We start from the raw sequence: 15153 nt of genomic DNA, 5'->3' as shown, positions 1-15153 counted from the left end.
GTTGGAGGCATGTAACAATTGCCTAACATATCCATGTGAAACCCTGTTGAAGTCGGCTGTGATTTTGCAATTGCCACTTGCAGTCGTGTGAAAGCTATACTCAACCATGAACATTAAAGAATATATGAACTTGGGTCTCTCTCTCTCTCTCAACCATGAACATTAAAGAATATACGAACTTGGGTCGCTCTCTCTCTCTGACACATGAAAAGAGGCAACCACACCATAGGATGATAGAAATAACAAAACAAGTAAATTTCAGAGCAGGCACATTGTTGTTCCTTATTTGAGCGACAACAGTTGCAGGTATTTCACCCTAGTGTTAGTAACATCAGCAATATAAGAACAATGATTTGATAATAGAAAGTCTCGTATATCACAATCGTTCGTGGTGGAAAAAATTAACGAAGAAAGAAGACAGTGTTCACCAAATAGCAATGGAGACCCCCCTCAGCACAAAGGTGTGATGGTCTTTGAAACCTCCCTTTCCACCTGTCAATGATACTGAGGACCATTTCACCTGTGAAAGATATATCACGACAGGATCTTTTGGATTTTTCCCCATATACATATGTAAATCAGCATTTTTAAGCAAAAGACAATATAGACAGTGCTCAAACTCGGAGCAGTAACAGAAATCTAGTCTAGTGTGGGCCTTTACTTCCTCTTCATAAGTCAGAGCAGTTTCTTACCACCATTTTTCCCTTTCATTTTTATTTTTTTCACTTTCTCTTATCACCTACGGAGAGGAGCTTGAAATTCCTCAGCTCATCCCGACTGGTCCTTGACCCCAGATCCCGGGAGAGGCTCGAGGGCTTTGCATCGTAACCAGGTTGGACACGCTGTGTTGTCAATGGACAGCCATTACTGCTGGAAATGAGCCTGGATGTTGTCCGGCTGTGGTCCCCAGGATCACCTGAGGAGCTGGGCCTGCTGCTAGATGCAATTGCTCTCTTTGAGGTGCTGCCATTTCTGGATGAAGAGCCACGGCCTTTTTCAGCATCTGATGCCTGAAAGTTTTGAGACATTTTCCAGTATCTAATCAGATGGCTCAAGTGCAATGACAAAAGTACCATCAGCAGTGTGAAATGGACAAGTAATACATTGCAAAACAAACTAATAGAGCCATAAAAGCATCATCAGTAGTGTGAAAGAGGTAAGTAACACCATGGAATTTTCAATAAGAAATAAGAGAGATAAAGGTATCCGAACAGGGATCCAACAACTCAAGACTTTTCTAGGCTATGGACTGAAAGATGCAGACACTTATCTAGGCTAATACCCCCCCCCCCCCCTCCGAAAAGTTAAAGGGTCACCATACATGGCAAACCTGAAACTTAAGATTGGATCAGTGGGCATATGATGAGGAACTTGAGTGAATGACTCCAGAACTTGGGCATGCAACATTTTTTGTCGTAGTATTTGAATAAAACAGAAACTCATGATAAAACTAGATAAGTTTACCATTAAGCAGCGCAAACTTTGTAAAAGATTATTAAGAAAGCAAAATAAGCATCCTTCATTTATCAGAGAAACAGCAAGACAGAGAATACTCCAACTTAACCCCGCATTGCGTCCCCTTATTATTCTTAATGGAAACCCCACAAAAATGGTGTCTCGTGCCCTTTATGTGTTTCAATGTGACATTGGTCCATGTACTCCTAAGCAGATTTTGCCTCTCTTCTCGGTTTAAAAATCCGTACAAAGAGAACTCCTGATAGTGTAATGGTATGCATCATCACATTATGGCATCCAATGAAGAATATGCTAGAAAATACAAAAGAACAAGAATCACCAGAACACAAAGATTCCAACTGGGACGAGATTGGACAAAACCATGAATTCCATGGTCATCAGAACGAATCAAGGATCAGCCAATTCCATGTTCATGGTTATGGACACAAAACAATTGTTCAAGGATGAAAAAACCTGGTGGCACACTAGGTCTACCCGGAGAGTTTGCCAACCAAAGACCTTACAAGGTACCAATTTCACATCAGTACATGAAGGAAAAAGGAAATCATCAGACTAACCAATAAATTTGAAAAGCTCATCCCAAATGCACGCTGTCCATAAACAAAGGCTAATCAACTCAGATCTCACAAGTTGGTGGCAGCTAAGAGGGTTATAATGGTAAAAAAGAGGTACTTTTTTCCAGTCTTTTTGTTGCCGTGCTAATCTGTAATGGAGACTAGCTATTAAGATAAGGTTTGAAAGTTTTGCCAACCCACCACCTATAAGACAGGTTTTTAGGAACATGACTGAAGATTTTTCCATACCAATAGATGAACAAAAAACTCTAGCTACAAACTGGTGGACTTGGTGAATGAGTTTATAACTAGGACTTAGCAATTTGACCACAACTTGGGAACTTTGACTGCCGCAAATTACTGAACTTACAACTAGGTAAAACAAAAATATCTTAGGATCCTACATCCTACACCACCAAATACCATGCAAGCTCATAACTTGAAACAAGTGAAAGGAGAGTGATCTTTCCCTTCCATACTGTTAAAAAGTGTATATATATAGTTATACATATGATATATATGTAATATATATACCATGTGTACATACCAATGTATATACACATATTATATACATACATACATATATATTATGTATATTTACATATTTTTCATTTTCTTTATTTTATTTTTCTCTTTTAGTTTGTCTAATTCATTTTGAACTAGACTCAAACTAGTCAACAGCTAGAAATATAGCCATTGGACTAGATCCAACTAATCTATTTGAGCCTCTTCAAGGCCCACTTCTTCCTCCCTCTCATGTGTATAAATAGGGGTGATTCCCCTCATTGTATTAATGCTTTTTAAGCATTTTATGTGAATTAAATAAAGATTATTATTTTACTCTTGAGCCTTCTCATTTGTGCCCTTTTGTGGGTTGTGGTTAATGTGTCTTTAATAGACACTTGTGAGCATTTGTTGAAGGTCTCCATTACATTACACATACATCTTTTTTTTTCTTACCGCATCTTTCAAACCTAGAGGTACTTCAACTTCCAAACCCTTCTGCTTGGAATGATCAGCATGTTGTCCCAAAGCTCCACTACTTCTCCTGGCAAATGCTTCAACTGCACCTGAAAATCTATCACGAATTTCCTGTCCAACTGGAAATATAAGACAAGATCAGATCCCCATGTTGTGAAACATACAAAGTGAAACTTTGCTAACCATGAAGTTGAAGCAGAAGCTGAATGAAGTTCAAACCTGAAGTCCTTTCTGTTCTTTCAGCCGATGGGCCAACAGCTGCACCACTTTTTCCAGTGTTTTGCAATGGCTGCAAAAGGACAAATAAAATAAGTTCAGCCAGAAGATAAATAAAAAAAATTACACCAGCTCAGAGGTTGCAAGCACTTACACGTGTTCTTGAGTTTGCACCAGTCTGTGGATATTTCAGTATTGTCCAATCAAACACATAATCAAATTGGAAGCCTGCACTATCAAAACATCATCAGCAATTTGATTGATCATACCAATAACCATTTTACAGTTTCAAGGAATCACTACCACATAGACAAACAAATAGCATCAACCATATCAAGAATTACCTTCCCGAATAAAGAGATCACGGAAAAGTCTCTTTAAGTATGAGTAGTCTGGCTTGTCATCAAATCGCAAGGACCGGCAATAATGGAAGTATGATATAAATTCTGATGGATAGGATTTGCAAAGAACCTGTTCAGCAATACGGATATTTCAAGATGGTGCACAACAACTGATGACTGATGATCTGATTAAGATTTGGAAATTTGCCCGTGTACACAAGTTTGAGCATGTCATGAATCAATCTAGGCAATGAGGGGACTCCAGGAAACCTATCCACGGGGGAAGGAAGATACAAATTCCATGGATAAGATGCAAAAAACTGCCCAGCAATCACATGAAAATTTCATGATGGTGTACAAGGACATAAGATCTGATTAAGACTTTAAAGTTTGCTAGTGCACATAAATTTGAGCATGCCACCAATCAATCCAGATAATGAGACTCAACAATCAGGATAAGGTAGCTCTCTTAGCAAATTCACCATGCTTAATGTGCATGATAAGCCAAGTTGCTAGGCCGTGGGAGACAAACCCAGTCTGCATTTTAACCCATTCAGATCTTTGAGTTATTTTCACAATTTAAACTTCAAAATCTAGACTAGGTTTTATCAACTCACACATTTTGCCTATGCTACTAAGACCTTCTCCACAAAGGATACCCAAGAAAGCACACAAATGGATCGTGCTAATTCAGAAATCATACCTCTATAGGCGTCAACATCTTCTTCTCGCTTATTTTATCATATTTCTGCTTCTTTGTTCCAGCTTTTAAACCTTGCCACGGAAGGCTGATATGAAAAACAATAATTTAGAGAAAAGCAAGACAGCACAAAGAGCTTGTTCATCAAACTTTAAGGACCATAAGCAAGCTAAAGAACAACAGCTAGATTTCAGTAATGACCTTCCCCTCAAGAAGTACATAAGCACATAACCAAGAGACTCAAGATCATCTCGCCTACTTTGCTCTGATTCATAGAAAAAGCAAAGACAAGTCATGACAAAGAAAACAAATGAATAACAGCTAAATATAGAGAAAAAAAATCAAAGTATGATCACACATCACTCACCTACACCTAGGTGAGTGTTAACACTGGCATAGCGAGCTGTTCCAGTGAGGTTCTTGTTTTCCCTGCAAAGAATGATTTAATCCCTACGCTCACGATGGAGAAATCATAAACAAGAGAAAGGAACAACAAAATACGAAAGACAGACTAAGCAACAACAACCTACTTTACCTTAAAAATCTTTCTTTGTCCTCAACATAAACAAACAGATGAGAGAGAGAGGGATCCACATTCTATTTACACCAAAATGCATTTTCATATGCCTATTCTATCGCAAGAAGTGTCCCAACCAATCGCCAAGATAAGAAACTTTTGAGGGAAACTATTTTCACTATAACAGTATCCCACACATCACCAAGCACAACATAAAAGGCAAAAATCTTTTTCTGTAAGTCAGTGTCAGGCCTTTAAGATTTTTCTCTCAAACTTGTCAGGCATTAACCATCCGAATTTATTTCAATAGAAAATTTCTCCATGAAAAGAGAACAAAAATTACATGTCATTCCAAAAACTACACAGCCACATGTAAAAAATTGGATTTTAATTTTTTACTTCCCAAAACCAACAATGTTTACATGAGCCACACAAAAACACATAGATGAAAAAATACAATATAGAAAGCACGGCATTGTAGTCATCATAAAAAAAACACAAAAAAATGTACAATGAGAAAAAAGGGGGAAAGGAAACAGATTTACCTGTATGGGATGTGCTTATGGGTTGTGAGGTCCCTGTACTTCTTTGCCAAGCCAAAGTCTATTATATATACCTGCATCAGACAGCAAATTGACCAAGATAGTTATGACATACCACAAAACCTCATACGGAACTCTATTGGCATATTGGCCATCAAAAAGTACCAAACTTGCATGGTTCAGAAAAAAAAAGAATACTGGAATTACAATGGGAATAGAGTTTTACTAGAGATTAAACAAAACAATCTACAACACCATGCCAAGCTTTAAGCAACAAATTTATGTCCCTTTGAACAACACAAAGACCAGGGTAAAAGCATCATCTGGTGAACATCAGCATACCAAACAACAAGACTATTCATGCTTTGCAATGAGCGCAAGGAGTGATGCACAATCAGAGACATCGGAAACTTAAAAGAATTACCAGCACATCTACAACTAAAACTGCAAAATGAGAAATGGATGGATCTGCAATCTATTAGTTTGCTTATAAGAAATCCGGTGCTCTGCTAATGATGGCATATTCACTATACCAACATGGGATTGCAATCCCAAGGAAAGAGGGAGATGTAGAACCCCATATCCACAGTAAGCAAGACCAAGTGCATTTTTTATAGGAATAATGTATCAATTTGAGATCACTAAGTTTAGTCTTTATTGTAGCTTACTAATCTTTGTGGGTTCACTTACAACAAATGCTTACTCATTGGATATAAGCATATACACAAATATGTGAAAATCAGCAATCAAATATGATGGAGTGGGGTCACAAGTTCATAACCAAAGCAAGGAAATAACACATATCAGACAATAGTATTCTTCATCAAATTAGCAAAACACTCAGCATGATTTGAGTATACGAGTTTTTTCACAAAATGAAATGTCTAATGGCTTCATAATGACCAGGCGTTGAGAAAGGTAACATAAGATCTACCGGCGATACTTTTAATAATGTGTTGTTAGGGCTTAGAGATAAAGCATGAATAGCAATATGCATTTCATTAATGAAGATATGATGACGTATCACAATCACTGCCTAGAGTTGAATTTCCCATGGACATTTACTAGATATTTTCAACATAAATTTATGATCAAAATATTAAGTAAAAATAGGCTTATCACTGAAGTGAGATTCTCACATGAAGCATCATCATATCTAACAATAACTTGGTGAAACTCAATTCTTTATGCTTTTTTCAAGATATGCTTTTTATAGACTTTCTCTATTTCACTAATATTTTCTGATGAGAACCAACTTCTTTAAATCTCCCAAGAAATTCCCTTGCTAACCAGTGACAAATTTTGACTAAGAGTCAGCAGGTATTCACTTAAAAGGAAATAGACTTATCTACGCTATAGAAATTGATAATTTCACACCCAGGGCATCTGTTGTCTAATCTGTTAGTTGTGGCCCTTGGTTTTACACGAACACGACACATAACATCTTATCCATGATAAAAGATCACATAACATTCAAAAGGCAAACAAGAAGACAGTATCTGAAAATATCAGATGGATGGATATAAACAGATAGGAAAGGGTAATCGGGAAAATTTGAAATGCATTAAAAGGCTTGTAAGACCATTACCTGGTTTAATTTTCTCCCTAAGCCCATGAGGAAGTTATCTGGCTTGATATCCCGATGAATAAAACCTTTTGCATGAACATATTCAATTCGGTTGATCTAAATCAAAATAAATATGACAGATAATTCAAAGTCATGCAGACAAAATCAGCAACAGTCCAGAAGTCAGAAAAGAACAGTTCCCCACTGCCTTTAACATCGTATTATCTATAGGGTACAAGAGAACAGTTACTTACTAACTGATCTGCAAGCATCAGTACTGTTTTCAATGTGAACTTCCGGTTGCAATAGTTGAACAAGTCCTCAAGACTTGGTCCAAGGAGGTCAATGACCATTACATTGTACTCACCCTCCACACCAAACCATTTCAGGTTGGGAATGCCGGCTTCATTTGCAAAAGCACACAAAGTCATATGGTTGTGAACTAGAGTTGCTAAAGGAAATAGCTGTGCTACAATACTTACTTCCTCCTTGGAGAAGGATATACAATTTGGATTCATAGTGAAGTTGGGGATGCTTAGTCTTCACAGATTCCTACAAGATACAAGAAAAAACTCTTTTAAAAAGATGAAGCACATAAGATTTCATACAAGACAGTCAACAAACATACACTTTATTCATAATCATACTGCACATATGCAGAAAGGGAGCAGAAGAGCTCTATATGGAAACTTCCTCAACAGAATGCCTGAAGTTTTTGAAACAAATTTTGGGGGTAACCTCCAAGGCCAGCGATCACTTAATGAATTCATAGTATACATGAAAGTAGAGCTGCATATTAGTCCACAACATTATTAGATATAATTATAAATGTCATAATCATGATCACGTTTCTTTTAATTATTCCTTTTCCTAAGATAGACATTAATGAGAACCTGAACATCATTGACATGGTAAAATTCGGAAAATATGCCATTCTGCCAATCAAATTGACAACCAAGTTCTTCTGACGTCTAAAAATGACGCTTGGAAACTGAATACAACCTTTTCCATGGCCAATAAAACGTTCATAACAACTTCAGGAAAAACACCAAAATGAAGAGCAACCAGGTTCGCAATGGGAAATCTTTAATTTCTTTACTAGCAACAGTTCCCCCCCCCACAAATAATTCAGCTTAAAAACATATGGATGGTTTCAGAACGCAAACAGACACCACCCACCAAAAAAAAAACAAAAGAATAGACGTACCAGTTTAATAGCCACTTCTTCTCCTGTTTGAGTATTAAGGCCTGTAACAAATTCAATCGCACAAATCCCAGAAATATCAGGCTTTTGAATGATCAACAATCTAAAATCTTTGCAAAAACTCATAATCTAAGAAAGCATTTTCATCCCAGAGAAAAAATCGCGCTTTTAAACAAATAGAAAAAATCAGAAATTGAAACAGGATTAGAAAGAAAATCGAAATTAACAACTCCAATAACAGAGAACGAAATACAAAATAAGCGTAATTAAAGAACAAGGATGGAAGCCATACCCAGATAAAGCTCACCAAAAGATCCGCTTCCAATCTTAGGGCCGAGCCGAAACCTGCCACCGATCACATGCTCCATATCTCAATTGGAAACAAAACCCTAATTCAAATAGCTCGAAACACCTAAACCCTCTTTTCCACCACGCGCTCTCCCTTCGAGTTCCAACCAGAAAACCCTAAATTTTCACCACCAAGGAACCCTAATTCCACAAGACTCATCAAATTCCGCCCATCGATGATCACCGACGATACCAAACGCTCAGAAAGAAACCCGAATCACGATTCTTCAAGACACCAAAACCTTAAAGCAACCATCACCGACATGTCCAGAACCTTAACTTTCCTTTCCACCGGACGACCGAAACCCTAATTCCACAGACGACGAAGAATCCGAACCACGAAACACCATAAGAATCGGAGCCACAGAATCACGATCGGACGCCAAAACCACGAACGATCATCGGGAGATAACGGTTTAAGGGATATCGGGGGAGAAATCTAGCAACGGAAGGCAATCGAAAGTTAAACCCCACAACAAAGCATGCGATCTTGCATTTTGATTTTTTGTGATGATAGAATAAAGAAATAATGATTAGCAAATTAAGAACAGGAAAATAATGAAAAAATAGATGCCCACTAATTATTCTTGAGAGAGAGTTGGTGAGTGCATAGAATTGTTGCTGTACCCTGGTGATGGTGGTGGTGGTGGTGCGGATTGAGAGAGAGAGAGGGGGGTGAGTGGTGGGTTAGAGAGAGAGAGAGATGTTGGGGAGAAGGGGATTGGGGGATCTTCTCAATTTCTTTTGTTGATGTACCCTAGTGGCCAGGTGGGGACTGGATAAAATGACTAATTGCGAGGGTGAAGCACTCGGATCTCAATTTTGGTGAAACCGGGGGACACGTTAAGCAGGTGATGCCCCAAACCCTCCCTTAACGTGCATGCCTTGCTTTTTACGGAAAATGACAATGCTATAAGACAAAAATGATGTGCTTACTGAAAAATCTTATAATTTTTCAAAATTCTCAAGACGTTCAAAATAATAACTGTTTAGTTTCAAAAAATCATTTTAACCTTTGCACAGCGTTATCACTTAAACGTAGATTCATATATTTTTTTTTTCTGACTTCACGGAGTTCACGTAATTATCTCTACGAACCTCCTGTTGAATAGAAACCTAAAGGCTTCACAAATATCACACTACATTTATATATATAACATAAATTTACAAAAATAAATGTAAATTCATATATTTTTTATAAACTTTATAAAATTTACATAACTATATTTGCAAACCTCATGTTAATCTTAATCTGAAACTTATAAACTTCACAAATATCATACTAAATTCACATATATAACATGAAATTTGTAAGATATAGTGTGAACCTCGTGTTAATATATCATAACATCATAAATATTTTTATTAACTTCACATATATATAATATAAACTTCGCATATGATCCTCAAAAAGTCCATAAATTAGGTACTAACTTCACAATTCATGTCATTGCAAATATTTTTGTTTGTAGTTTTCTGTACGAGCATGAAATGTGGTTTTTTTTATTGCATAAAAAACGATTGTCACACATGAGGGATATTTTTATATAAACTAGGGTTTTTTTGTAGTTCTCAACCAGTGGTCCCTAGTGTGCTTTTCCTCGACAATAATTTTTGGCAATTATTTTTGATGATTCATCAAAAATATTTCATCGATGAGAAATTATCGACAATGATTTTTTTTTGGTAAGCATATGTTTAACGGTTGAACCTATTTTTTTTAGACAATGGCTCAAATTTGTTGTTTTTTGAAACATTAGCATGAGTTAGTTATGTTGTGAAAGAATTACATGTTTTTTGAGTTATCTTTGCACAATTTGTCTTTTTTTTATTAAATCATTTGCATGTGAGTGTTTATGTGATTATATGTTGTGTATATTGTATTATAAATACAATTAGGCAACACTCCTTATTTCTTTTGGTTGTTTTCTTAACGAGTTGATTTTTTTTATAGGTTATTCTGTTTGTTTTTTTACAGTGTTTTATCAATGGCTTATGCCATGTTTCTATTATCGGCTTATTTATCTATATTTTTTATATCATTATTGTAAAAAAAATTGAATTTATTTAATATGGAGACTGAGAATATTGACTCGAAGGGGGTAATACCCACAACATCTGATAGTGTTAGAACATAACTGAAAAAAACAAATGAAGAAAAATTATGTATTGGGTGATAATTCATATTATAAAGTACGACGTAAGCTTGATATAAGGGTAGAGAGGAAGCCAGATCCATGGCCAAAAGTCTGGGTGTCTGACATTTTTCATAAAAAATGTAATGTCGATAAATTGAGACCCAAACTTCTACGCTCAAACCCACATCAACTAACGCCTTTAATACATGCCAAACAACAACAAGCACTTAAAGCATTGTCTAAATCTAAGGATGAATGTAACAAATTTGTTAATGAGCATGTAGCTACCGTCTTGTCTCTCATTGTAGAAACATTTAAGGAGGAAGAGAGAGGTAGATTCAATGGTGAAGAAGTTTCATTCATTAGCTGACTCTGGGGTTGTTGCTAACTACAATCTCTAGATAGAGGAAGCTGAAGATGTGGTCACTGATGTGAACCCTAAGATTGAGGTTAATATGGAGGGTTCTCCAAAAATGGAGGTGAGTGAGGGTCCTCGGGAAGTAAAAGTGGGTGGATCAGATGCTTAATCAAAGGTTGAGATTACGGTAAAGAGTACACAAGATTGAATGCAACAATGAACAAGGTTCGGTGCTTCGAGGAGAGGGTCACAATGAGGAACAAGTTTCGGTGCTCGTGGATATATGCTTTGTTCATTTGTTATTTTATATGTACATGTTTGTAAGATATTTGCAACAATTGTCAATTTTATATTCAATCAATGATAAAATTGTCACACACACACACACACACACATACACACATATATATATATATATATATTGCACTTCAATATTTAAAATGTTATATCAGTGTGTATAATTAAATGATTAATTAGATTGGTTTTATCAAAATTAATTATGATTGTAGGATCTACAATCTCAAGGATAAGAGGATCCAACAAGATGCATGCATCTGTTCTATTGGTTCCAAACACATGAGTGATTCATAATACTAGCCGAGGATGCAAAAGACTGGTTAGATCAAATGTATTTTAAAAATTCTTGGATATTACAAAATAAAACATCAATCAAAATCTCTTAATGGTCATTGTATAGTTTTGAAATCCAACAACTAACATATTTCAGTTTGAAGATATTTAGATGACTATCAAATTGGAGGATATGACATGAATCACCGGATTTAAGTGTCATGGAAAGCCAATGAGTGCACATCAATAAAGAGATCTTAAGCATAATCTCATCAAAATGCAATAAAAAAATTCACTGAAATTACTGTAAGAAAAAAGAGAAAATATTGAGAGTTATAAAGGAAAAAGGGTTAGGGTTATTTCAAAAAACAAGTAAGAAAAAAAAACAAAATAAGCAAAAATGACTTTATATATGATTCAATTACTATGTGAATTTCACAAAACTTTGCAATGTATTATATGCGCAAATCACCACTTATTTGTGGATCTCTTTGAGAAGCAATTACTCAAATGATATATGCACGATGCTATGCAAACTTAAAACTATATATGTGAATTTAATAAAATATTTATGAAGTTTTAAGGTTTCAGTTACTGAAAGTTCACATATTTGGTCATGTGATATTTGTACAATATATACGAATTTAATGAAATATTTGTGAACTTTCATATGTTTCAGTTACAGGAGGTTGGCAAATATAGTTATGTGAACTTTGTGAGGTCCACAAAAAACATGTGAATCTACATTTAAGTTTGTGTTTATAATAGTCAACGAGCAGACTGATATATCATGCGAAACTTAGGAGGTCTGTTGTGTGAAGGTTAAAATGGTTATTATGAAGTCAAACATTTGTGACTTTGGACATCGAGAAGATTTTTAAAAATTATTGGGTTTTTTGAAAAATATATCATCTTTATTGTAAAGTATGTTAATTTTTAGTTGTTTTTATCTCTTTAATTATTCTCTCCACAACCCTTACTTTTCCTTCTCTCACACTCTCTTTGATGATGTTTGGTTAGCACCATGAACAAGTTTGGCACTTTGGCAATTTACTTTCTTTCGTGAAAAGAAAAATCACTGCACAGACATTGTGCCTTTGGATCTTGGGAATCGAATGGAATCAAAATCCAATTCCATCAAAAGTTTCTTTTCCTCTATGTAATAATTTTGATGGAATTGGATTCCACTCAATTTCATGGATCCAAGTACATTAAGGGGGCGTTTGAGTGTCATAAAAAATCTAGGGTTTTTGTAAAAACACATCGATGGGTGTGCGCTTTTGCAGAGCTCACAATGCCAAAACAAACATGACATTGTGAAAACTTTTGGACAGGTGTGCCATTTTACACACTGAACCCCCTTTTCCGTGAAAACGATTCCTGTGGGGGGATCCGATTAAGTTTCCGCGGCAGAGGAATCTACGGGAGGGGTGTGGTGGTACCCTATTCCGTGACAACCAAACGCACCCTAAGGGTGTTAGGATATGGAAGGTTAAGGTAAGTTCATGGTCAGCACAAAGCTAGCCCATTTAATGAGCCAGCCTATGTTTCAAGCATAACCCATCTTGGTAGGCCAAACAGTTGGGGCTAGATTATCTTTGAATTGGGGTTTGGAATATTTTATTTGTTGAGCCAGGTAACGACTGCTTGGGGTCTTTGTCACAGGTTTGAATACCAGCCAAGGAAGCAAATCCTGGTGGGCTGATAGAGGTTGTTTGTACCATTTTGCTACTCTTTATATATTCTTTGTATAGCAAATCCAAACTTCAAAGAGTTGGCCAAATTACTTGTTATCATCGTGTCCACTAGATCCTCTCAATCAGTCAAACAGCTCGAGTAAATCAATACTCTACTGTGAAATCAAGGGCTTGAGTGTCTTGAACCGAATTTGGCATAGAACGTGTTGAGAGTCGGTGCTATGATTAGACTTGAATTAATTAACCTACCAAATTTAGCTTGTGTAGACCAGAGTCGAGTAGGTTTCCTGCTCTTGAACCCACTTGAGCCTAGTTGAGTCTCTCATATTAATCGGTTGGACCTTGGTTAAACCAGGTCATGTTGTCAATTTTTGATATGCAACATGATGGGTAGCCTTTTTTTCCTTTTTTTTGAAGAAACCACTGCTATGGTTTGGATGTCCCACTATGGACCAAAAGGTGAGACATTAACCATTGGTATTATTTTGGTGTTCACAGTGGAAAACTTCACAAGCACTCAGGGGCGTAGCTAGGATTCATGTGAGGGGGGGGGGGGGGGGGGGGGCAAACAGGGGTGTAGGAAAAAAACATTTATTTGTGTGATAGTCGGGGGTTCGGTGGCAGCGCCCCGAAATTTTTTTTTTGAGATAAAATAAAAAGTGGCTACAATTATTAATAAAAATCTATTTCATATGGACAAATCAAACTATTTGCTGCAGTCAGGGCTGGGCTAGGACTGGATTGGGATACAAAAATGGATAAAAATCTATTTCATATGGAATCAGGGCTGGGCTACAGCCCAGTCCTGCCCCCCACTAGCTACGCCCTTGCAAGCAGTCACCTTGCCCAACGGAGAGAGCTTTTTGTTGGCTTCGACTTTGGAGCAAGGAATTCATACCCTGATAAAGTGATTTGACATCTGCACCGTTCATTGCTTCATCCCACAAGGACCTCATGGCCTTTGTGTACATTGTGGACGATGAGGATGCTCAATCACTTTCTAAAAGTGATTTGGCTGCTCTCGATGGATAGTCTTTGACTCTTTGTACTAGCAACAACTTCATTTATTTATTTATTTTAAAGGCAGGCTGGGGTTAAGCAGACCCCACCAGTTATTATTCAAGGTACCACACTGAGATTGAACCTGCAAAGTAGGAGATGTGCACTGACAGCTCCTACCAATTGCAACAACTTCATCATGATCATAAACTCTGTATACTTGTATACCAACTTGCTTTTACCACCGAGGTGGTATCCCATGTGGTAAGCAGGGTCCTGTGTCAAGCTGAAGGCCCAGGTTCGAAACTCTCTGCCACATGGGGCTTAAAAGATTATCTGATAGGGGTCTGTCTAACCCCAGCTTAACTGTCAGAAAAAAAAAAAAAACTAGCTTCAAGGTCAAAGAACGATGTGGTCATTTATTGGGATTCAAGTCGGCTTTGGTAATTTTACCAATTTTCCTTCTTTTCAATTTTACTACAGCTTTCTTCTTGTTGCTTTTTACTCATATTGCAAAGTTTTGTTTGCTTGCTTCACTGTTACATTATTTTGGCACGGTCCTATATTCACTCTGTGTGTGCTGCTGCTTAACTGCAAATGTTGCCATTTTGTTTTGGAGTTGTTTGGGAGTGGTCCAAAAAAGAGTTATGTCAGGGTCAAGTACTACTATCACTGCACAATCCTCTCTAACGGTAGGTTCCTTTTATGAACGTGTCCCTCCCATGTGAAGTACATGCATACATTAGAACAATGCTGTGCTATCATCGATAGTACTGAAATGTCTAGCAGAAAATTTCAGCTTTAAAGTTCGAACTCGGTATACTCAACTGGCCTCACAGATGTGTTCTGCATGGTTCAAGGTTCGATTTTCACAGGCGTCTCTCCTCTGTGCAAGCCAACGCGTTACCGAAGGCAGAGGTCCTAGCCTCGAAGTTTTACACTGTC

The 15153-nt window shown here is 36.9% G+C and overlaps 1 protein-coding gene across 2 annotated transcripts; it reads right to left on the bottom strand.

Annotated features, from left to right (window-relative positions):
- Positions 1-338: 338 nt before the first annotated feature.
- LOC149813971 (casein kinase 1-like protein 10) lies at positions 339-9208 on the bottom strand. 2 transcript variants are annotated; one of them, XM_089992190.1, is made up of 15 exons: positions 9074-9208; positions 8391-8885; positions 8102-8142; positions 7377-7446; positions 7149-7297; positions 6916-7011; positions 5331-5401; positions 4636-4697; positions 4470-4533; positions 4272-4356; positions 3572-3698; positions 3382-3455; positions 3231-3300; positions 2991-3130; positions 339-1010 (listed from the first exon to the last, which is right to left on the bottom strand). In XM_089992190.1, exons 2-15 carry the CDS (start codon positions 8464-8466, stop codon positions 723-725), a joined length of 1413 nt encoding a protein of 470 aa, XP_089848316.1. In that variant the 5' UTR covers positions 8467-8885; positions 9074-9208; the 3' UTR covers positions 339-722. The 2 variants fall into 2 exon arrangements, with proteins under 2 accessions (XP_089848316.1, XP_089848315.1); XM_089992189.1 differs by having other exon boundaries at positions 9025-9205.
- Between the last annotated feature and the right edge of the window lie 5945 nt (positions 9209-15153).

The sequence above is a fragment of the Nuphar pumila genome, chromosome 16 (genome assembly GCF_984573655.1).
Source record: "Nuphar pumila chromosome 16, dmNupPumi1.hap1.1, whole genome shotgun sequence".
Classification (NCBI taxonomy): domain Eukaryota; kingdom Viridiplantae; phylum Streptophyta; class Magnoliopsida; order Nymphaeales; family Nymphaeaceae; genus Nuphar; species Nuphar pumila.
The sequence above is the reverse complement of the archived record's forward strand: the minus strand, read 5'-3'. Positions and strand labels throughout refer to the sequence as shown.